Genomic DNA, 23,521 nt, shown 5'->3' on the forward strand with positions numbered 1-23,521 from the left:
CACGCTGTCACTGACAGATTAGACAACTCCTACTTTCACTTGAGTCCATCTTTATGGATCATTTGTGTACATTTACTATCAAGACTGCTAAAGGACAGACAAAACCAAAGAGGAAGATACAAGCTAAGATACATGAAAAACATAGCTTTTTGTTGGTAGATAAACCAGTTTACATATTGTTTAAAACAAACTGCTCTCCGCTGATCCCCTCATTCTTTTAGCAATCTGTCCATCCATCTGTTTATTCCAACTAATCATCTCAACGTTGTTGTTTTTTTTTTCCTCTTAGAGAAATGTCTCTCTGCCTGCCACTGATTCACGGATCGGGCTTTCTGGGAACTCTGTGGCCTGGTTTGCTGCACAGATTTGACCGAACCGTGCTTCAAAGCTCTTAAGAAGGAAATGAATGTTCAGATCCTGTGTGGGTGTGAAAAATCACACCTCAGCTTTGTCGCTGCGCATTTAAAAAAAGAACATAATCACGATATTTTAATTGATCGCTAACTCCAAGATAGAAAAATAGTTTAAAACACAGAGGGCATAAGGTTGTTCGTTCTAGTTATTGTTCTGGAAAAAAGTCTTGATTTGTGTTTATTATAGTTTATGTTTTTTTTAAACCACAGAGCAATCCTTTAGAGACAATGTCAAAGTAAAACTACAAAACTGCCAGGATTTGTGAAAGCTAAAGATGCAGACAGAACCATCCATCCATTTTTTTTTTTTTTACCCATCAAGGTCCAGGGGAGCTGGTGCCTGTCTATAGCAGTCACTGTGCTCGAGCCGGGGGGGACACCCTGGTCAGGTCAAGTCCATCATAGTGACACATGGAGACAAAGGACACAAATAAGACAAACAACCACACACTCTCACTCACACATTATCCATCCATCCATTATCTTTAACCCGCTTCTTCCATTTTGGGTCACGGGGGTCGCCGGTGCCCATGTCCAGCAATCACTGTGCGAGGGGCGGGGTACACCCTGGACGGGTCGCAGGTCCATCACAGGGCCACATAGAGCCAAACGAGACAAAAAACCATTCACTCTCTCACTCACACCTAGGGACAATTTAAAGTTACCAATCAGCCTAACATGCATGTTTTTTGGTCTGTGGGAGGAAACCGGAGCACCCGGAGAAAACCCACGCATGCACGGAGAGAACATGCAAACTCCACCCAGAGGAGCCCCTGGACCGGGGTTTGAACCAGGGACCTGTTGATGGAATGAAAACTATAGTTAAAGTTTAGGCATGGCATGATGAGGCAAGAGATGACAACTGTGTAAAAGGAGTGGCTGTAAAATAAAGAGCAAGACTGACTGAGAGAATACAGAAAGAAAGATAACACAAGGAGACAGAACACACGAGATCTCAAAAATAACAACAATAACAAAAGGAACAAACCCAACCAGCACACAAGAACCACAAAACCGCTGATCACAACCTCCCCAATGGTTTTCACGTCAAAGCCATTACATACATAGTTTTTTTTTCCACTTAGGAAACATCTTCCATTTTATTGCAAGTGCTCTTTTATGCATCTGGTTTTAAAATGCCCTAGAAACATTTTAGTGATGCAAAAGGAAGAGTTCCCTCCTCGTCACCTGCGTGACCCTGTAAAGGGAGCATCTTTGGCGTCTGTTTGTTTGTGCGCATGTGTTCCATGTGTGCAAGTGCACTTGTTTATTTTGACATGTAGATGTGCAGCTTCAAAACGCAGGAAGTGGAATTTTCAGGGGGGAAACCTCCACCCACTTCGAGGTGCACACGCACGCGCATGCAACCTTTCAACCAAAGGTGAAAATGTGCCCTGCAAGCACTCAACCTCTCAGCTAACCCTTCCTCCTGATACCTTTCTCGTTCTTACCGACCTTTGCTGATTAAATATGCTTTTTGTCAAACTGTAATTTGAAACGTTAAACCTTTCATTGTTTGATAGAAAAAAAAAAAGTTTCTTTCTTCGCTGGGCTCTATTTTTAGTTCAGGGAGACACACCAAGCATCATATTTCTTTTCAGTGTGAAGATGTGCAAGAGTATATCTCATCCACGCATCACTGGTGGTGTCAGATTATTCTCTGACATTTTCATCATCCTCTCATTTATTCTCCACTTGTGCACTCCTGAAGGAGAAGGCAGTGAAATATACTGAGATAAACACACATTTCTGCACAAATATCTGTGAGAATAAAATGCAAGGTGCAAAGCAGTTCACGGAGAAGCTTGTGTCATCTTTGGTTTCTTTCTGCTTCGTGTTAGATAGGATTTAAGTTTCTTCTAATGAGAAGATAGTCGGGGAAAAATTATGTCCGAGGTGTGTGCAAGGTGTAGGGTGTGAGCTCAGACTGGTTGGTCTGTAACCTTTGATGAAAATGTTTTTGAGAATCACACCCCAAGATCATAGACAGGACAGGAAACATGAGAAAATCAAAGTGTGTTGCATCTGTTGACTTGTTTCTGTTACCAGCAGGCAGGAAAAGGTGCTCTGATATGTGTGCTTCTATTTTATCTGCACTATTAAGTTTGCTCACACATGAGACAATGCAAGCCACAAGTGTATTCATCGTCTTTTTCATGTGCTGAATTACAGCCGTGGTCGTCATCATTCTTATCAGACCAGAAGGTTTTACCATAAGACATGAGAATTTCAGGCATGAGAACGTCTTAATGAGAGTCTGCTACCGTTTGGGGTGGTGAAAGTATCTGTCCATCACAAGGCTTCTACTGATTCTGTTCGCTATTGTTCACTGTGCAAATGCATTAACGCATATTACAGCATTAACACTGTGGTTTTCTTGTTGTTTCTTTTTTTTTTTCATTTTGAAACTTTTATTTGCAATCTAACTACTGCATATTTTGAATTATTTTAGCCATCGATGTACCAAAATGTTTGTTTCAGTCAGGAGATGGGTGTCATGAGTTTTAGTTAACGTTTATACTTTTTCAAAAATCAGCTTTAGCTGCATTTATAAATACTTTCTGTATAGAAAAGCATTGAGATCTCTTTAATTCCTTCAAGTTATGAAACTGTTTTCAGCATACTTGTTCTTTTCTTTTTTCTTATTGTGCTACTTCTACTCTTAAGTTACCTTTCTGCTATACTTTAAACTTAGAGGTTCTTTTAGCAAGCCTTTTGATTATTATAACTATTTTTACAGTTGTGCTTGAAAGTTTGTGAACTCTTTAGAATTTTCAATGTTTTTGCACAAATATGACCTCATCATCAGATTTTCACACACGTCTTAAAAGTGGATAAAGAGAACGCAGTTAAACAAATGAGACAAAAATATTATACTTGGTCATTTTTTTTATTGAGGAAAATGATCCAATACATATTTGTGAGTAGCATAAGTATGTGAACCTTTGCTTCCAGTACCTGGTGTGACCTCCATGTGCAGCAATAACTGCAGCTAAATATTTCTGGTAACTGTTGATCAGTCCTGAACACCGGCTTGGAGGAATGATAGCCCATTCTCCATACAGAACAGCTTCAACTCTGGATGTTGGTGGTTTCCTCACATTAACTACTGCTTCAGGTCCTTCCACAACATCTGGATTGAATCAAGGTCAGGACTTTGACTTGGTCATTCCAAAACATGAATTTTATTCTTCTTGAACCATTCTTTGATGGAACCACTTGTGTGCTTTGTCTTGCAGCATGACCCACCTTCTCTTCAGATTCAGTTCATGGACAGATGTCCTGACATTTTCCTCTATAGTTCTCTGATATAATTCAGAATTCATTGTTGCATCAATGATGGCAAGCTGTCCTGGCCCAGATGCAGCAAAACAGACCCAAACCATGATACTACCACCTCCATGTTTCACAGATGGGATAAGATTCTTATGCAGGAATGCAAAGGTTTCCATTCTCCAAACATAACACTTTTCATTTAAACCAAAAAGTTCTATTTTGGTCTCATCTGTTCACGTCTGTACCATTTGGCTACTATTTGCACTTTGCTATTTCTGGCTTTCAGCTAGCATTTTCTTTTTAGATATTGTTCATTTTGTTCCTTTTAACTTTTAGCTAGTGTTTGGATTTAATTTTTAAGTTTTTTGATGGTGATTTGTGTTTTTCTTTTGATGATTTCTCTAGTTTTACCTCACACAGTTTGAGTCATATAAATAAAAGTTTAAACATTCCTTGTGAGAATTTTCCAATTGTTGATTGTTTAAGATTTCATTAGCTAGAACTCAATAATAAGCTCCTATGAATTAAGTATTTTTATACCATCACCAAAATAAACATTTACAAATTCATAAATAAAATAACTGGACAATAAAATGCGTTGACATTGTATTGCTATGTTTTGTTGGCTGAATCATATAATGCTTTACTGGACAGAGCTAAAAAAGTTAAGTCAGGTCCTCTGGACAGGTCCAAAGGACTAGACTTAACTTTTATAGATTTTTCTACCTGGATTATTGAGCATGCATTAGGATATTTACACACCTTTACAAAGCTATACCATCAGTAGAAAAATGAACACTCTTGCATTTTAACCTGACCTTAAAAAAACTAAATTATCTTTACAATATTTACATTGTTTATATAAACCGACAATTGTAACACACATAATAAAATATAACAAAATTAGCACAAGAATGAAAATTAATAGTTAAAAATCACTGCAACAAACAAAAAGTTAAAAGGATGGTCAAAGAGTTTTGTGAACTTGGTGTTTTAGGAGTCAAGGAATAATTCTCTTTAGAGTAAAAAAACAACAACAACAACAAAAAAAAACCTGGTACATTATATTGTCTAACGCTGACACTTTCAAGGGTGTTTCTTTCTGTACAGATCTAAAAAAGTTAAGTCATGTTCTCTGGATGGGTTCAAAAAACAAATAAAAAAATTGTAGAAATGTTTCATCTTTCATCCGAAAGACTTCTTCAGTCTGAGGAGCTGTATGCAGCTCAGTCTTATAAATAGCACCTTCTCGTGGATCAACCAGGTTGTTGCTGACATTCAAAACTAGCTGTTCAAATGATAAAGGAGGACCATCACCCTAAAAATGGATGTAAACACCATTATGGCTGCTTGCTTGCAGGGGGCTGAGTGATACTAGCAAATTTTTTTTGCACGCGACCAACAAATTCTGGTTGTCAGCAGCAAACTGGTTGGTCCACTATGACAAGGACAGTTTTCTTGCAGGGTTTCATGCTGAAGAAGTCTTTAGGATAAAAATACGAAACGTTTCACAAAGCAGAATCCATCCAGATGACCCTTGTTTGATATTTGTTTATAATTGCTTCTTTCAGCTTTAACAACATAGTTTCAGGTTAATTTACACTAAAAATGTTCTTTTCCCCGTTTCAGTCGTGTTTTAATTTATCATCCGTTCATTTATGTGATTCTGCAAAAAGATTGACCTGGGGTCAGTTTCACACCGTGGCGCTGACCACAACAGGAAGTGACGTCAGCGGAAACTTTAATGTTTTACTTTTTTAAACTTCTTCTTTTTTTTTTTTTTTTTACAGTTTGCAACTTTTTGACAAATAAAGAGACATACGATACTATTTTGCATTAAATATTATATATTTTTGGAGCAGCAAAATCAAACCTGACTTCCATACTTGCTGCTGAACGCTACACACGATAACCTCAATGGCAGCTGTGGCAATGCACATGCCTGTGAGCTGAATAACATTTATACCGGGGACCGAGAGAGGAGGACAAATAGGCAGAAATGTCTCGCCACAGAAATGTTCGAGGTTACAACTACGACGAAGGTAGACAACTTCACCCAGCAGTCGGTTCCTGCTCGAGCGCCGCACCGCTAAACTCTTTAGCCGCTAAGCTAAAGTTAGCAGCTAACGCTAGTTGGTTTAGCAGCCAAAATAAGATGTTGCTGTCGTGTCACTTGGCACCAGAAGAAACTCATGTTACCTCTTACACCAGTATCTGCGTTTATACCGAAGTAAAAAAAAAATCATGTCTGGTTTTAACCTTAAATTAAAAGTTGTAACAAAGCTAATGTTGCTAGAGCTGCTAACAAGCCTGTGTTTAATGATTAGGGCTCTAATTTCATTTTACAGCTTATTTTAATATCCCCCGAATCTACTGAATTAATAAGTCTCACACAGTGTTGCGAACCTTCCGCTGTTAGTAAATTAATTAATCTGTGAGGCTACTTTTGGTTGTGTATTGCTGAAATTGCTGACATGTCAAAGTGACAGCTGTTACAAAGCACTGATGTAAACAAGTATGTTTTTGAGCAAAGTATGAAAAGCACATATTTTATAATCTTGCTTTTTTTTTTTCCTTTTTAGATTTTGAAGACGATGACATGTATGGACAGTCTGTGGATGATGACTACTGTATATCACCAGCAACAGGTTGTTTTTACTGATTGTCATTTTTGTTTAAGTTGTCAATAAAAACCATAGACGGCATTTTAACTTCTCACAGGAAATAGTGTAGTTCCAAGACATGGATAAGACTTTTAAAACAGTATTTTTGTCAGTTTAAATTTCAACATTTCACTGTAGCAATGCCAACAATGTGTCTTATGCACCAAATAGCCACAAAATTGAAAGCCTAACCCTAATGAGAGTAGGCCTTCTTGTGCTGCTTTAAAACAGCTCAAATGTAAATAATGGTATTGATTGCTTCATCTGTCACAGGTTCATATTTTCATTGTGTACTGTTTAACATATTAAGGTGTATGATCAGTGATTAGCGGTAATTAAATACATTTTTGTTTTGTTTTTATAGCCAATCAGTTCATCTATTCACGAAGAGAGAGGCAAGCACCAAAAGAGGAGCCTTTAGAAGAGGAAGAATATGAAGTTGAGGATGTTCCCATGTCTCCTGCAGTTGACCACAACTTTGACCCTCTTGAGCAAGGTAATTTAAAGTCAACTGTGAAATAAATTTTAAAAAGGTTACTAAAATATACATTTATTTTTAATATTTCTGATTAGTTACATTCTGTATAATTCAGTTTAAACATTGTTTTTTTTTTCATTCAGCCTTTATTTAGTTGTTTCAACCTTTATTTAATTTTTATTTAATCGTTATTGTTATCCAACTTGCGCATTTCACTCTTTAGCAAAGCTGTATTCCTGCCTGGACCACATGCGGACTGTGCTGGGAGATGCAATGCCAGACTCGGTCCTGACCCAGGCAGCTGTAAAACATGGCTTTGACCCACAAAGGGCACTGGATGCGGTGCTGTCCGAAGACACCAAAACAGCCCCGGTTACCAGAGGTGCAGATGAACAGATGGCTTCAGTTGGCAAAGTTATTCAAGAGAAGACGCCTCTTCCAGAAAGAACCAAACAGGAGACCATGGCTGAGAAAGGTACGTCTGAAGTGGGTCAGATATGGGCATTTTATTGATCTTAAATTATTCTGATTGATCAGTTGTTGGAACATGTTTATGGATATATTGTGTTTTTGGTTAAGATAGTTATCTTGATCAGTTTTTTCTTAGTTTAGCTACAGGTCAGCTTTAATAAATACATTTCTACTGGGACTTTAGTTTGTTATCTCTCTATTTGCATCACCTGTTTGTGTATTACTAAGATTTCAGTAAAGCATTTACTTGTCAAATATTTAGTCATCAATCATTTTATTCTGAAGATACTCACAAGTGTAACCAGTAAATGTAACTCAGATAATATCCATCAGCTCTGCATCCTCAGGTTCTTATCAAAAAGAAGCATTTCCTGCTTCGTATAGTGACACTTTTACGTCCTGCATATGTTTAACAAAGTGCCTTTTTCCTGTTTTCTTTTTCTTGAACATGTTATGATTCACCACTTCTGCTCCGTGATCATCTTGTCCCTCCTCTTCGACAACCCTACTTGGCTTTCGTAAGGTAAGGAGCCTGCTTGTCTGCTTCTTGCACAGACAGTAATGCATCTAAGACACATAAACATACGCAGCCGACGGTGCGGAACCTGCGTGGCCTTTTATCTCAACACGAGGCTGAGCCTGTGAATGGCAGCTGTGCAAAGCAAAATATTCACCATGAGCAGGCACACCAAGGCATTAGCAGTGGTACCAGTTTGGCTCAGCTCATGTCTCAGCATGAGCAAAAGAGTAAAACAGGAGTAGCTGACTCTGGGAGAAGTTTAAACATTTCTTCATTAAGTACTTTTGCTGCAGACTCTAATTCATCACTGTCATCTTTGTCTAATCAGAACAGTCTTTCTCTCGGAACATTGGCCTCTTTGCAAATCTCTCCACCAGCTGACACATCAGCTCCCTCCATCCTCTCCACTTCGCTTAGTAATCTATCACTAAACAATCCTTCCATAGCTAGCTCTGCTTTAGCTTATCCTCCTGGGTTTGGAAGTCTCAGTTCGATCCTACATAACAGTCAGCTCTCAGTGGCTGTTCCTAAAGGAGGTCCATCACTGGCTGATTTAATTCAGACTCACTCAAACCACAGTGCAGCTTCAAGTAGCTCTCTGCTCACAGCTGGTGGCGGGATAGCTTCTGTTAAGTGTGCTGCAGCCGCGCACACACCTTCACTGTCTGAGCTTGTGTCACAGCATCAGAATGGAAGAATTCCCCCTCAAAGCACCGATAAAGCAGCAAACAGGGCTTCTTCATCAAACACAGCCAGTTTTACTCCTTCGTTTCTTGGTGGTACTGTGTCATTGTCAGAACTAGCCCTGCAGCATCAAACCAGCAGCTCCTTTACCTCCCATCAACCCGACAGCACTGAATCTCAAGCAGATGCACTGAAACGACCACCTGGATTCGGCGAGCTGCTCTCTTCATCACAGCTTACATCTGAACATAAAGGCAAACCCTCAGCCACCTCAAATGGGTCACATTGCACCCTCACGTCGCTTCTTTCACCAGCAAAACCAGAAGGGGCTGGCATGTCGGCAGAAAACACTACACAGGGTGGGACCAAGCGTGAGCTCGACCACAAACCATTTCAGCAAATCTCCAGACCATCTAAGCCAGGTCACACTATTGATTTGAGTGTGCTCATGGCCCAGGCGAGCGGTGACCTCCCCTCACCGTCGTCTCCAACCCCTCCGGCTCCAGGCCAGGCCTCGTCAGTTTTCGCAAAGCCTTCAGTATTTGCAGTTACTTTGTCATTTCAGAGCCACAGTCAACAGAAGAGGAGGAATAAAAACCCAGTGAAGGGAAAACTAAAGGTCCCAAAGACAGAAAGTGCTTACCAGACGTTTTCTAGCAATCTACAGGATAAATCCAAGGAGCACGTTTTTTCTATTGTACCATTTCGCTTTGACTCACCGTCCCCCGACGACATTGTTCGCGCTAATCAGAAGAAGGCTTTCACAAGGTAGATATGAGGAAGTATGTGATTATGCTGGATTATGGTTGGTGCTAAATTAATATTTTTACAATAAAACCTCAGTTATTTTCTCAACTGGACAAAAACTCAACAAAAACAGTACCAATTTCTGCACTGAATAGATTATAAGCCTTTAAATGGCATCCTGTGAACATTTCAGCTGGAGTGAAGAAACCTTCAGGACCAACGATCAAGCCTTGTTCTAATTACTGCAAGTAAAACATTCAGAAACTGTCAAGTATTATTTTTTTTAAAGAAACAGTTAATTTTTACTTAGCGTTACACAAAGAAACAAATGCTACGCTCAGTTAAAATATTTCTTCAGCTTTACTGATCACAGTTATGTAACTTTTGTATAAATACTTGCATTTTAACAACTTTTAGAGAGCTCCCTCTTCATCTGTTCCCCCCTCAGAATTTTAAAATGTAAATCCTATTTTTGTATGATTTGATGCCAGAAGGCTTTTTACTTTTTGTAGGCTTGCAAAGCAGTTAGACGCTAGTCAGCCTGGGGAAAAAAAGTATTTCTATATTTCTTACAACCTCTTTTTCTTGTCTGAGCTGCACAAACTCTTAAGAGGCAAGAAGAGGTCTCTTTTTGTTTGCAGGTGTGCTGCAGCTTTTGGAATATGGATCAGTTAACCATTGTACTGGTTTACTGCTGCTTGAGCTTGAGATCATGAGGTTGACTTTTTTTGGTTTGGAAGACACCTGGAGATTTTCCCATGAGAGAACAACACACACGCACACATGCACGCACGCATGCATGCACACACACACACATCAGATACACATATACATACTCGTACAGACAAAAGGATGCTTTTAAGTGTTTACTAATAAACATTAGATGTGAACAGCCTAATTATGATGTTTATAGGATGAGTCAATATTAATAATGTAAATATAGATTTTCTTATTCAGTGCCAGAGATTAATTTGTTTATTTTGAAATAAAGTTTATAGAAGTTACATACTCTGAATGTCTCTTTAGACATATGTGTTTTTATTTTTCCTTTTGTAATAAAGCAGTTTTTTTTTAGGCTTGTTGTAATAAACTGGTTCTTTGCAGGCACCTAAAAAAAGGAACATTCTTGATTGTTTTTCTGTTCAGATCTTTTGAAATGGGGTTCCTGGCATGTTTATGAACAATTATTTTGGTTGGTTCTTTGAACGACCTCAGTTTGAAGAATTAGTTAATTTTGACCAGATTGATGAGCTAATGGCTAGTCTGAATGGGACCAAAGTGCATTTCCATCATCTTGAAATGCTTCCCATCTTAAAATGATCACACCCTTTCAACTGAACCCCTTCTCTGAAAAAATGTACTATTGCTTTAGGGACGTATTTTCATTTAAAAGTAATTAATCAACTTACATTTTGTTTTGATGTAACAATGAAACTTTTCAGGAAGATTTTGTTTCATAAGTCATTTTCCCTTTGTTATTACTGTTGGTTTAAATGATAATGCTATTAACATTTTTAACATTAAAGAAAGAAATACTTCAGAGATTCAGAGAGATACAGAGATTCTTTATTGTCATTCGCAGCACATGTGGTACATGTGGTGGAATGAAATTATGTACATAGGGTCCCAGTTACATCTAACAATAAAATGTAAAAGAAAAACAGTAATAAGATCTAAGATATGAACTAAGAAAAACATCAGCTACAAATACGCTAAGGACTAATAGCATAAAACAACACAATACGCTGAACAGCAGCATGAACATGAGTCTGTGAGCAGATGAGTATGAATGAACACAGCAACATGAAACAGATCAGCAGTTGGATATTCATGAGTCTAACAGCCTCAGGGTAGAAGCTCTTCCTCAGTCTAGTGGCTCTACACTTAATGCTCCTCAAGGGTAGTGGGGTGAAAAGTGTGTGCTGCGTGAGTGGAGTCCTTCATGATGCAGGTGGCTCTCGTCCTACATCTGGAGGTGTAGATGTCTGTGATGGTGAGGAGACCGACTCCAACAGACTTCATGTTTGAGAAGACAAAGTACTTCAGGATTCAGTAGACAACATTATGCGCAATAACAACTTTACCAAGTTCGTTGTGTGTTCATTTTTTTGATTTTGCTTTAAAACTTTGAATTTTGAACATTATTATGTTCAGTTTTCCTAAACATGAGAATGAATGAAATAGAGTTTGAGGGGAAAAAAAGTCAGGTTGAAGTTAGTTTGGCATGTGTAAACTTTACATAGACGCAGAAATCTGGGTGATCTCGACCCCCGAGGTGTTAAAAGCAGCCTGCTGAGTCTGGAGGAAATGATAAAGGGCAGATCGTGGGAAAAATGACATGTCAGACATTTTCTGTTAATCAGGTTTGTCTCAGCGCAGTGTCACAATGTGATGGCAAAAGTTAGGAAAAGCTACATTTACCGGTATTTGTGTTTTTGAATGAGTGTTTTTCTTTTATAATTTTTTTATTTAGCAATAAGAAAATGAGCTCAATAACGAGGGGGGTGTCCAGCATCTTCTGTCCTTTTGTCTTCAGGCGAGTGAGTGTGGGTTTGAACAGGAAGCTGCAGACTTGGAGAAAATGTCAGTGTGTGACTGCACAGCAGCCGATCATCTTTGCGTGTGTGTGCGCACACGTGCACGTGTGTGTGCACTCTTACTCCACCTACGTAGGAAAATCTGATCATGTCTCTTAACTTTCACAACTTTGTCGAAGGCTGCAACAGATCAAATAGTTTTGTCTTTACAGGCTCTGCATCTGTGCATCGCACACATGTTGCACAAACACTTATTGTTTTAAAATGGTGCCAACACTGGAAAATACCATTTTACTCACATCAAGTGACCAAAAGAAAGCAGGTGCATTCAGACGTGTGTCACTGATGCTGCTGCTTTGTTGTGGTTTATAAAGGGATGGGACAAAAGGCCTAAAGGGGAAAAAGATTTTTCATTTGCATGGAAAGAAGGCACTTTCATATTGTCAGGAAGTGGGAAACTACTTTTGGATTAGGACAAATTAAATCCTACAATTTTTATTATTATTATTGTGACAAGCTTAAAATGTTACTTTAGAGATTTATTTATCTTCATGTCATGCAGCTAATTTTTCTGTCTCTTTCTTTGAACAAAATACTTTTTGTGCAAAACAACATATGCATGATTTTTATTTTTATTTGGTGTGGGCTGTTTTGCCTTTTGTACTAAATTTACGATACCAGGTTGTGATTGCAGAGAGAGAATATCAGTAATTTAGAGCTTTGACATAAACAATTGGTGCCAGTTAGTCATGGCTTAAAACAAATGAACAACTGTGCAAAAATATCGTAAAAATGAGACAAAACACGAGACTGCAGCAGTTGATTTAGTTCTGCTGCGTTTTTCTTTTTCGATAACCAATTACGCAAAAGAGGAAGTAATTTCAGTCAAGATATTTTATATTGCTTGTGAGAGATGTTGTCTTAGAATAAATTATACACTTCCATAGAAATAATTATTTTTCATATTGTAAAGAAAAACTTTAGATTTCAAGTTTGTCAGTGTTTGTTTATTTATTTTTTCAGTTTCAGATCATATTCTCTCTTTAATTTTTTGCATTTTGTTCACTTAAGAAGCCGAGCTTTTCTGAACAGGTTTATCTAGATTCTTAGTGTTTTTTTAAATTGCTTTTTTTATTCTGTAAAAATCCAAAAGATTAAAATTGACAATATGTTTAGGTTTAGGCAGAACCTAAATCATAATTTTCTTTCTCCAACACTTTTGTCACGTACTAACTTGTTCGCTTGTTTCTAAAGGTAAGCAGTGAATAAAAAAAAACACAGTATGTGACATATACAAACTCATTTAATAAAAATTAGGACACTAAAAAAAACGTAAATGAAAAATGCAATGATGTTCAAATTTCATAAAACCAATATTAGGGAGAAATAAAAGGTAATTTAATAACAACACATCTTAAAGAATTGAGACAGGCAACAAAAAGCTGTAAAGGTAAATGCTACGAATAAGAAACAACTTGAAGAGCATTTTACAATAAATAGGTTAATTGGCAATAATTTAGTAAGAGAATTGGGTATAAAAAGAGAGTTTTAGGGAAACTGAATCTATCAGAGGTAAAAATGGGCAGTGGTTCACCAGTCTGAAAATCTCTAAAAATATTGGAGCAGTTCCATATTAATGCTCCTCAACGTAACCTGGGAGTACTTTGAACATGCCATCGTCTACAGTTCATAATCTCATGAAATGATTTCAAGAATGGGCAGCACGACACAGTTGGTAGAGCTGCTGCCTCTCAGTGAGCAGGTTGCCTCGGTTCAAATCCCGGTCCGGGGGCCTTTCTGGGTGGAGTTTGCATGTTCTCTCCATACATGCGTGGGTTTTCTCTGGGTACTCCAGTTTCCTCCCACAGACCAAAAACATGCATGTTAGACTGACTGATAACTAAATTGTCCCTAGGTGTGAGTGAGAGAGTGAATGGTTGTTTGTCTTGTTTGTCTCTATGTGTCCCTGTGATGGACTGGAGACCTGTCCAGGGTGTCCCCTGCCTCTCACACTGTGATTGCTGGATATGGGCACCAGTGAACCCCACGACCCAAAATTGAAGATTGAAGAAGCGTGTAATGATAATGGATGGATGGATTTCAAGAGAGAAATCTCTGGACTCAAAGGAGCTGATCTTTAGACCCTCAGTAAAAACACGTCTGATTCTGTTCCGGATATCACTGCATGGCCTCAGGAACACTTCCACACATCGTCTTTAAACTCAGTTTACTGTGCCATCCACAAATGCTTGTTAAAGCTCTATCATGCAAAGAAGAAGCCGTATGTGAATACCATCCAGAAATGTAAACTGTTAGAAATACGTGTCCTTGGCCCACAATACTGAATCTTTATTTAGTACCCCTTCTGTTCTCACTTTATTTGCTCCCACTGGGGTCCATCCTGAGGAAACATGGTCTTTCATTCCATTGCTATGCTGATGACTGTCAGATCTACCTGCCTGTGAAACCAGCAAGTGTTTGCTCCATTCACACTCTGTTAAAATGTCTGGACGACATTAAGGCCTGGATTTATTCAAATTTCTTAAGTTTTAATGATGAGAAGACTGAAGTCATTGTCTTTAGCCCTAGCTCAACTGCTGCCTCTGATTCTGTCAACCTGGACTCTCTTCAGCCATATCTTAAGCAGTCTGGTCAAAATCTCGGGATGGTTTTAGACTCTGACTTCAAGTTTGACAAACAAATCAACTCTGTTCTGCAGAAAAGCTTCTTCCAACTAAGACAGGTAGCTAAGCTCAAGCCAGTGTTGTCCAGACCTGACCTTGAGAAACTAGTCCACGCCTTTGTCACGACCCGATTGGACTATTGCAATGCACTCTATGCTGGTATCAGCCAGGCCTCCATCTCACGTCTTCAGCTCGTCCAGAATGCTGCTGCTCGGCTTTTAACCGGAACTCGTAGGTCTGAACATATTACACCAGTTCTGTCCTCCCTTCACTGGCTCCCTGTTCGTACTAGGATAGTCTTTAAAATTATTCTGTTGACCTTCAAATGCTTAAATGGCTTCACACCCCTTTATCTCTCTGAGCTACTGCAACCATATGTTGCCTCTCAGGCCCTGAGATCATTTGATCAGCTGCTTTTGGCTGTTCCAAAAACAAAACTGAAGCTCAGAGGAGATCAGGCTTTTTCAGTCATGGGCCCCAAACTCTGGAACAACCTGCCCCCCAACATCAGGCAGACCACCTCTCTTCCTCACTTCAAATCCCTGCTTAAAACACATCTGTTCTCTCAGGCATTTCACACAGTGTGAGTTGATTTAGTGTTTTTTTTTTTTAATTTTTTATTCTGTGTTCCTATGTTTTAAAGGCTTTTTATTAATTCTTCAGTATTATCATTAGTGTATGTTTTTTTCCCCCACTAATTTTACTCCCATCGATGTTGTTGTTAAGCACTTTGATAACAGTTTCTGTTTTAAATGTGCTCATTAAATAAAGTTGACTACTAGTAAAGCATTTCAATCCATCACTGACAGCTGTTTTAAGTAGAAATTTTCCTGCCATTGAAACTTTTGGAAGCATGCTATTGTCAAACAAAGATTGAGATTTCAGATTGAGTAATCTCACAACCATTTTCTTCATAATACAGTAATTTGAACATTTCTGTCTCCCACGGTTTCCTTGGTTGTTGCAACTGAGCCTTGATGTTTCATCATCCTGACCAGTTAGGCATATTGGGATTGTTGATACAACTGAGATAAGGGTGTAAAATGTTAAATAAATGAAGCAGAAATTTAGCTTTGTTCGTCTTTAGATTATCTCTGAACATTTTTATTTCAATAGATAAAACTGAAAGGATATGTGCATAAAATTTTACTTGGAGATTCATTCACTCCCTTCACATAAATAACGTCTTGTGTGATTTTCCGCTTTAAGTCAGAAGCTTGCCATGTTTTAAGTTTTGTTCGGGGAATTTAAGCCAATAAAAACAGTAGATGTGAGAGTTTAAGTGCTCTTACTCAAAGGTGTGTGTGTTGAGTAGGTGGGAGTAGGGGGTGTTTGGATGTCTGATGAGATGTTTAGAAATAGTTTAGAGTTTTCTGTGAACTTGTACTTGCGACTCATCTTGAAAAGGGTCATACGAGTCCCGCTCAGAGTCTGCCCCTCAACCACCGCTCTCGTTTCGTTTCCTTCTAAATCATTTTCATTCATGCTTTCAATATTTCACTATGAATGAAGTTTAATTCCCAGTCGGGGTCACTGACATATTTATTTTTGCAACATAACATGCTTTAAAGAGGTTCAAAATATGTTTTAATGAATGTTTTATGAAATAAATGTACACCAAACAATTTCATTAAGCTTTCATAGATTTACTCGTAACTCATCCTTGTGCCTATTTTGACCCGAAATACTTTGCTGCTGTCATACCGGTAACTAATGTGTGAATATATTAAGCACACAGAGTCCTGTCTACAAGTAGCGACTCAGACACCCCCCCCCCCCCCCCACACACACACACACACACATACAGTTTCCCTCTCAAGTGAAGACGAGAGAGAAGAATATAATTCTTGTTTTTTATACCCTTTAGCGGCCTCAAGTGGTAGGGACCCTCAGAGCACATGCTGTTTTCCCAGATTTCGTTATAAATCTTAAAGGAAAGATGATTTCATTAATAAAATTATAGGCCTAGCAATCCTTAAAGAAATGCATATCACCCGCCATATTTCATGTCAGAGCTTTAGACTAGGATCGTGTTTTATTGAGAAATGACGGAGTTGTAGCTGTTTTGGTCAAATTGTAATTACTGATGTGTGCAACTATGGGATATTGTGAGATCTTATGAAATGTGTTAGCACTTAGTGTACACTTATTGAGGATGACGCTCAGCTACTACTACACCAAATGTAGTCCAGTATATGTACATTTGACTTATATAGTGCAATTTTTTGTGTGTTGGCAAAGGTTGATTAGTTGTGGTAGCCATCTTGAAAATGTTAATGAGTTGACTATGTGCATTCATTGATTTCTTTATGGGAGTTTTTCTCAATAAGAGTAAAACTGTCCCGTGTTTCATGAGATTTGCTTAAAGACAGACAGTGTTGATCCTAATAGTTGATGCCAAAGTTTAGGCAACAGTCTTGAGTAATGTGCAGTACTTGGAGTGTGTGTTGGGGATCACATTCAGCTACTGTCACACTAAATCTTGGCTCAAGATTTGTAAAAGTTCTAGTATTTTGTGGGCTAGTGTCAATAAGCTGGGATGGCCATCTTGACTACAGTAAGCTGTACATTCAGTGATTACTTGTATTGAAATGTGTTCAGCTGACTCAGAGATTCATTGACTAAGTAAAACAAAAACTTTTTTTTTGTGCTATCAGTTAGTGCTCAGAGTTTGTGTTGGGGATGACTCTAACATGCTAAATTTTAGCTCTGTGAATTTGGTTGAGTTATAGTCAGTTTGTTTTTTCTAAGGTTTCTTGGCTGAGATGGTCATCCTGAGTAAGACTCACTCCAAGAGTTAATCAGGTGTAAATTTGCATCCAATGATTATTATATTAATTTCACTGGGTCAATGAATTCATGAGATAATTTGTTGTTTGTTTTGTTTGTCTGGGAGAGAGTTGTGGAAGCTTAACTTAAACGAGGTGACTGTGAGCAGCATTATAGTTTCAAGCCAAGAAAGAGGACCACAGATGCCATCTTTGCTTTGAGGATGCTGATGGAGAAGTACAGAGAGGGTCAGAAAGAACTCCATTGTGTCTTTGTGGAGTTAGAAAAAGCATATGACAGGGTGCCGAGGGAGGAGGTGTGGTTTTGTATGAGGAAATCTGGAGTGGCAGAAGCATGTTAGACTGGTACAGGACATGTATGAGGACAGCAGGCAGGGCCCCCCCATAACCTGCTGGTAGGCCCGGTAGGTATAGTGTGAAAACTATAATTTACATTTCATATTTTATCAATAAATTCATTACATAACATTCATACAGTGTAGTTCCAATTTAAACAAGTTTAGCTCATCCAGATCCCCCAAACTCTGTTTTTAATGCTATAATAGGATAAATTTGAATGTGCAGATATTTATCATAAACTATTAACACTTAAAACTGACTCTTTCACAAAGACCATCATGAGGCTTTTGGGGAAAAAAAAAGTTTAAGACCCACCTTTGCTAAAGTCTTGGTCATACAAATATACATCTTTTAGTGTTCATGTTTCATATGAAGATCTAAAGCAACAGAGACAGCAAGTTATACTGAGACGGGCTGCATGCTCCCATGCCGGCTGATCAAAACTTTGGCACACCTGTCCCATTTTCCACACGGGACGCACCTGTTGGTCAATGTTGTCTCCCCAGTCGCCTGGGTCACATGTCAGACATGTCGCTGCTCCTTTCCTAGTCTTCTTTCTTCTCTTCCTGTGCTCCTTCTCTCCTCCTGTCTGCACCTCTCCAGCTAATGTAGCTTCTGAGCAGGCCGTGCCTCATCCTCCTCTCCCTCAGGTGATGAGTCTGTGAACACCGTTCTGCAGGGTCATCTTCTCTGACAGCTGGTTTTTAAAAATCTGTCCACATCAATATATTCTCAAGTAATTCTTTTTCAAACTTGTTCTGACAAGTATATTCTGTTTTGAGAACTTCTCTCAAACTTCTTTTCGTAACATGTAGACAGCTGTCAGTCATTCATAGAGGGACAAGCCTCAAATCTAGCAATACTCATTCTGATTGGTCAGCTCATGGACCATCGATCAATGAACCCATGTGGGTCACTTTTAATCTGAATCAACGGTTCTGCAATCATCAATCAGCAGCCACAAACATGCATCTAATGTGATTGACAGACAGAGAACCTGACAAGTTGCAACACAATTTCTTTTAGCTCATTGTGAGCTCAAAACGATTGGTATTGGCTGTAGGGCCCTGGGCTTCAGCCCAGGTAAACCCATGCATTAAGGCGGCCCAGACAACAGGACCGTGGTGAGGTGTGCTGTAGGAGTGACAGATAGCTTCAAGGTGGAGGTGGGAGAACATCAAGGATCAGCTCTGAACCCCTTCTTGTTTGCTGTGGCAATGGACCGACTAATAGATGAGGTCAGGCAAGAATCCCCGTGACTATGATGTTTGCAGATGGCATTGTGATTTGTGGTGGGAACAGGTGGAAGAGAACTTGGAGAGGTGGAGGTATGCACTTGAAAGGACAAGAATGAAAGTCAGCCGTAGTAAGACAGAGTACATGTGTGTGAATGAGAGGGAGGCAGGTTGAACAGTGAGGCTACAAGGAGCAGAGGTCACAAAGGTGCTGGACTTCAAGTATTTGGGGTCACCTGTCCAGGAAAATGGGGAGTGTGGTAAAGAGGTGAAGAGGAGAGTCCAGTCAGGATGGAAAAAAGCTTTGTGAGTGATTTATGATAAAAGGATGCCAGCAAAGGTCAAAGGAAATGTTTACAAGACAATGGTGAGAGTAGCTATGTTGTATGGTCTGGAGACAGACACATAGAAAAAAAGACAGGAGAAAGAACTGGAAGTAGCAGAAATGAAGATGTTGAGGTTCACCTTAGGAGTGACAATGATGGATAAGATTAGGAATGAGATCATCAGAGGTACAGCACAGGTTGAACAACTGGGAGATACAGTTAGAGAGGCCAGACTGAGATGGTTTGGACATGTTCAGAGGAGGGACAGTGGGTATCTTTGTAGAAGGATGTTAGAAATGCAGCTGCCAGGAAAAAGACTTCAGTGGAAGGCCAAAGAGAAGATGTATAGATGCAGTTGGAGATCACATGGAGATAGTTGGAGTGAGGACAGAGTGGGATGGGGAATTGACTCACATTGGTTGGGGACCCCTAAAGAGGGAACAGCCAAACAGCCAAAAAACTTATGCAAAATACTTACATTTCTTCTTTATATTATATGAGCATAACTACTTGTCATCTGTATGGTCTGAAACACTGACTTCATCCCACACACCTGTTAGTCTTGGTATTAATTTCATTTTTCTTCTGTCAGCACACTGCGTGTGTGTATGTGAGTATATTGGAAGTGGGGGAAGGGATGCTTCATGTTTGCATATCCTGGGCGGACTCCTCGTTTTCGTGCCTTAAGTTGGGCCCTCGGGCCAAAGTGTACGAATGACTCAATGCAAGGGTCCTCTTATTCAAGTGAAATCCTGCATAGGAGCATGCCAAATATCTACCTCATAGACTAAACAGTGTAAAGATATCCTGGTCTGAGCCTGAAAGCATGAACGGCCCGAATGCTTGTTTTCATGTCACACTGCAGTTAAGGCTGCCCTGAGGCCAGCTACAAAACCAAATAAAAGATAGTTTGCTGTTTCATTGTTTACACAAGCGTTACTGTGCTTAGACAGGGCAATACATTCGTTGTTTAAGGGTACTTGGGTGGCGTTGTCTGATATCTACAGATCAGATAACAGGTTCATCTGAGGTTTGTGAAATGTGTGGCTGGTGATTATTTAGCTGAAATTTAAATGTTCTTCTAATATTTTTGGTCTTTTTTGTAGTTGATGCTTCATATTGGTGAAGTAACTAAACAGGATGGTGTCTTTTTGGACAGAGGTTGTGGAAACCTCTGAATCAGGAACAAAAAAAAAAGCCCCCCAGCTGCAGGAAGAACTAAAATCTAAAATTCCCCACAGAGTAGTTTTCCTTTTCTCATGTTTCGACTTACTCGAGGACAGATGGCGGAGGTGAGATTGTATATCTGTAAGTTTAAAGCTTTATTAATTAGTCTACATGTGCAGCTCATATCTAAAACTTGTGCACCGTAGATTTAGCTGTCATTTTTTTAATATGCAGCCAGCTAGTAGTTTTTAGATGCAAGGATCACATTTTTTTTGGTGGAAAGAGTGAAAGAAACATTGATAAACCTTTGCTTTTGTTATTGGTTTTAAATGAACAATGATGACACTAACGAAATGAACATCCCCTCCTTTTATTCCCATATATTGATACGGATCAGTTTGTGGAAATGTTATCTGCAGTGCCTGTATTTAAATGGGGGGGAAGCCTCATCAGAGTGCAGAGAGCTGTATGTGTTTCAGAATGAACGGGACTTTTTCTCTTTTGCAGGACAAGTCATTCAGAGAGTGCTTGGTTAGAGAAAGTTCATTAATATGCTGTTGAATCACACATCTTCTCTTATTTTCCCTTCGGGGTATTTTTTTGTATTAGTTTTATGCACCTAATCAAAGTGTAAGCTTGATGAAAATGCAATTTGAAAGTACAAAAAGTCACTGACAAAACATGAATGTCCCATGACTGAAGCATTGCAGTAAAAATCATTTAGGATATCATTGCTAACCCAACAGTAATTGCATCTAAAGACCAGTTTTGGAAGATGAAACCAGTCAACCATTCCCCATTAGTCTTTATTCTTTCCATCAGTTGTGAGCAAAGCACACATTCACATCCAACCCCTGAGCTCGCTGCGTTGACACCTTTTCACAAGATTCATTCTGTGAAATGCTGCGTCACACCGATCTATTTACGTGGAGACGGGAGGCAACGGCCACTTCTGAAATTAACCCTTTGTGCGCCAGGATGACGGATGCAAACAGACACATGCACACAGTGTGCAGTAGGCTTGACTGTGCAGCCCAGTCTGAATGAATCAGAAATGGGTTGATTATGACTGGAACTGGTGGCCATGCGGGTGCGGGATGACAAAGCACTTACCTCAAGAAGTCTCACTGCTGCAAAATATAGACTTCCAATCAGATAGATGGGAGGTTCGGAGTGCTGTGTACATTCACTCTCAGATGTATACCTTCCACACCAGCATGCAACTGTGACTGGTAATTTTTTTTATCAGCTGTATTTGTTTCAGCACCTCAGGAGAAGGAAGCACATTTTTGGCTAATTGATCTAGATTATAACACATAAAAAGTTGTCTTTTTTTCTACAAAGTAAAAAAAATAAATGATTGTCCTGAATATGCTTTGACAAATGGTAACTCGGAGGTTGTTCCACTTACTGTGATACATGAAAATGAACAAATGAAAATAGATAAAGACTGGTATCAAGGCAATCTCGACACACTAATCGCTGCCTTTAAAATTTTTTTTTTTTAATCATGCATTGAAGGTAATTCTGAAAGTGGTTTGTTGAAAATGATGGTGAGTCATTAATGTTTTTTTTGTGTCCATTACTTTTCTTAGCTAAAAGCAGAGACATGTCCCACAATAAACTGGATTCTGAAGTGGTACCCAAAGTGGCCCGTATGACTGTTTCTGGAAAGAAGCAAACGATGGGATTTGACGTTCCCAGGTAACTCAGTCCACTCTTCTCTTATGTCTTCAAAACCCTGAGCACACTAAGAAAAAAAGTAATGGAAATCATATGTTCTAAAGTAAAATTGTGGTGGGGTGGGAAATTTAAAAAAATACTTGGGTACTTTTTGTCTTTTTGTTGTAACAAAACTTGAACTTTGTTCTGCAGAACGGGGGAGAACGGCCTCGTCGCCACTTCTGTTCGACGAGGCGGCAGCCCTGAAAACGCAGCTGTTCCTGAGCCCACTTCAAGACGTCCTGAGACCCCATCTAAGGGATCAAATGGGGATGAGTCCTCTGCTGGTGCCACACCGGGGCGGTCTTCTGGGAAAACCCGGCAGGCGATTAACATCAAGACAGAACTGGAGAAGAGACAAGGGGGAAAACCTCTGTTAAACTTGGTAGTTATAGGTAGGATGCAAATGCAGTAATAAACAAACATCTGCTGAACTAAAACTTAATGGTAACCTAAAGCTTGGTTAAGGATCAGCACATCTAAAAGCGGTGACAAAATAAAACTGTTTGTCACACAGAAAGTTAGGTTGAATCTTATTTTCTAGCTTTATCCCATACCCATACACCAAGCCCCGAGTTTCAATTTGTAGTCCGAAAGAGTAACAGCTAAAATATTCAATTACAACGTGGCCAACCCCTTTAGGGTGTCATCTTGTAAACTGTTGTTGCTAAATCTTTTTGGATCAACAGACGTAATGTTGATTTGCATGTATTTTGTGTCAGATTAGTATTTTAAGCCTGCAACAGGCTTGACTACATTATATTTTTATGCTTGTTATGGATAAATGACAGTGGTAGCAATTATAATGGATTGAATCAAGCTAAAGATTATAATAGTTTTTGTGCAAGGTATAAAATGTTTTAACAGAGAAAGTACTTAAATTTGTAAGTTTTTTTTCTCCAAACACACTTATACCCCTTTATTTTAAAGTGTGTCCCATTGCTGTTGTTTTATATCACAAAAAAGATGGACACACCCTTCTCTCTGGCAAATTGTGTATGTTGAGCTAAGTTATGGGGACGGGTTGAAATGGGATTTGGCCTCACCAACCTGTATGGTGGTATTTTACTAAGCTGAGACTAATTGGAGATGCCAAATTGCAGAAAAAGTGTGTAAAAGTGTCCAGATTTTCTATGGCAGACTCATGAATTCTGTGTTGGCACCCATGTGACCAACAAGCCGGGTGGCTGCATTTTGAACAGTCAGTTTTTGAAAACCCCTTATTATTTTCACATGCACAATTTGTAAAACTGCAAAAAAAAAACTTGTTTCCCTGACAGTAGATGCTAAAGGAGAAGGTTTGCAGCTCTTTTTTTGTTACTGTTAATAGATTGTTAGCTTCTTCCTTACACTCGCAGACCTTTTATGTCCATGTTTGGTGTGCATCACACTGGCACAGTTGCTCAATCATATTTTCTCATTCGCAGTCAGACCAGAAAATGTGACTTGGTAGTTTCAGAAGTGCAGATG

General features: G+C 39.1%; 1 protein-coding gene across 1 annotated transcript in view; it reads left to right on the forward strand.

Moving 5' to 3' along the window:
• Positions 1-5,477: 5,477 nt before the first annotated feature.
• Positions 5,478-23,521, forward strand: part of hbs1l (HBS1-like translational GTPase) — a gene marked incomplete in the record, with an annotated part of 36,569 nt that continues 18,525 nt past the window's right edge. The window contains 6 exon segments of the mRNA XM_037685834.1: positions 5,478-5,731; positions 6,272-6,337; positions 6,717-6,848; positions 7,054-7,305; positions 21,925-22,033; positions 22,205-22,446. Of these exon segments, the coding sequence (XP_037541762.1) occupies positions 5,689-5,731; positions 6,272-6,337; positions 6,717-6,848; positions 7,054-7,305; positions 21,925-22,033; positions 22,205-22,446 (844 nt within the window).

This window comes from Nematolebias whitei, chromosome 12, assembly GCF_014905685.2.
Source record: "Nematolebias whitei isolate Nwh7 chromosome 12, NemWhi1, whole genome shotgun sequence".
Classification (NCBI taxonomy): domain Eukaryota; kingdom Metazoa; phylum Chordata; class Actinopteri; order Cyprinodontiformes; family Rivulidae; genus Nematolebias; species Nematolebias whitei.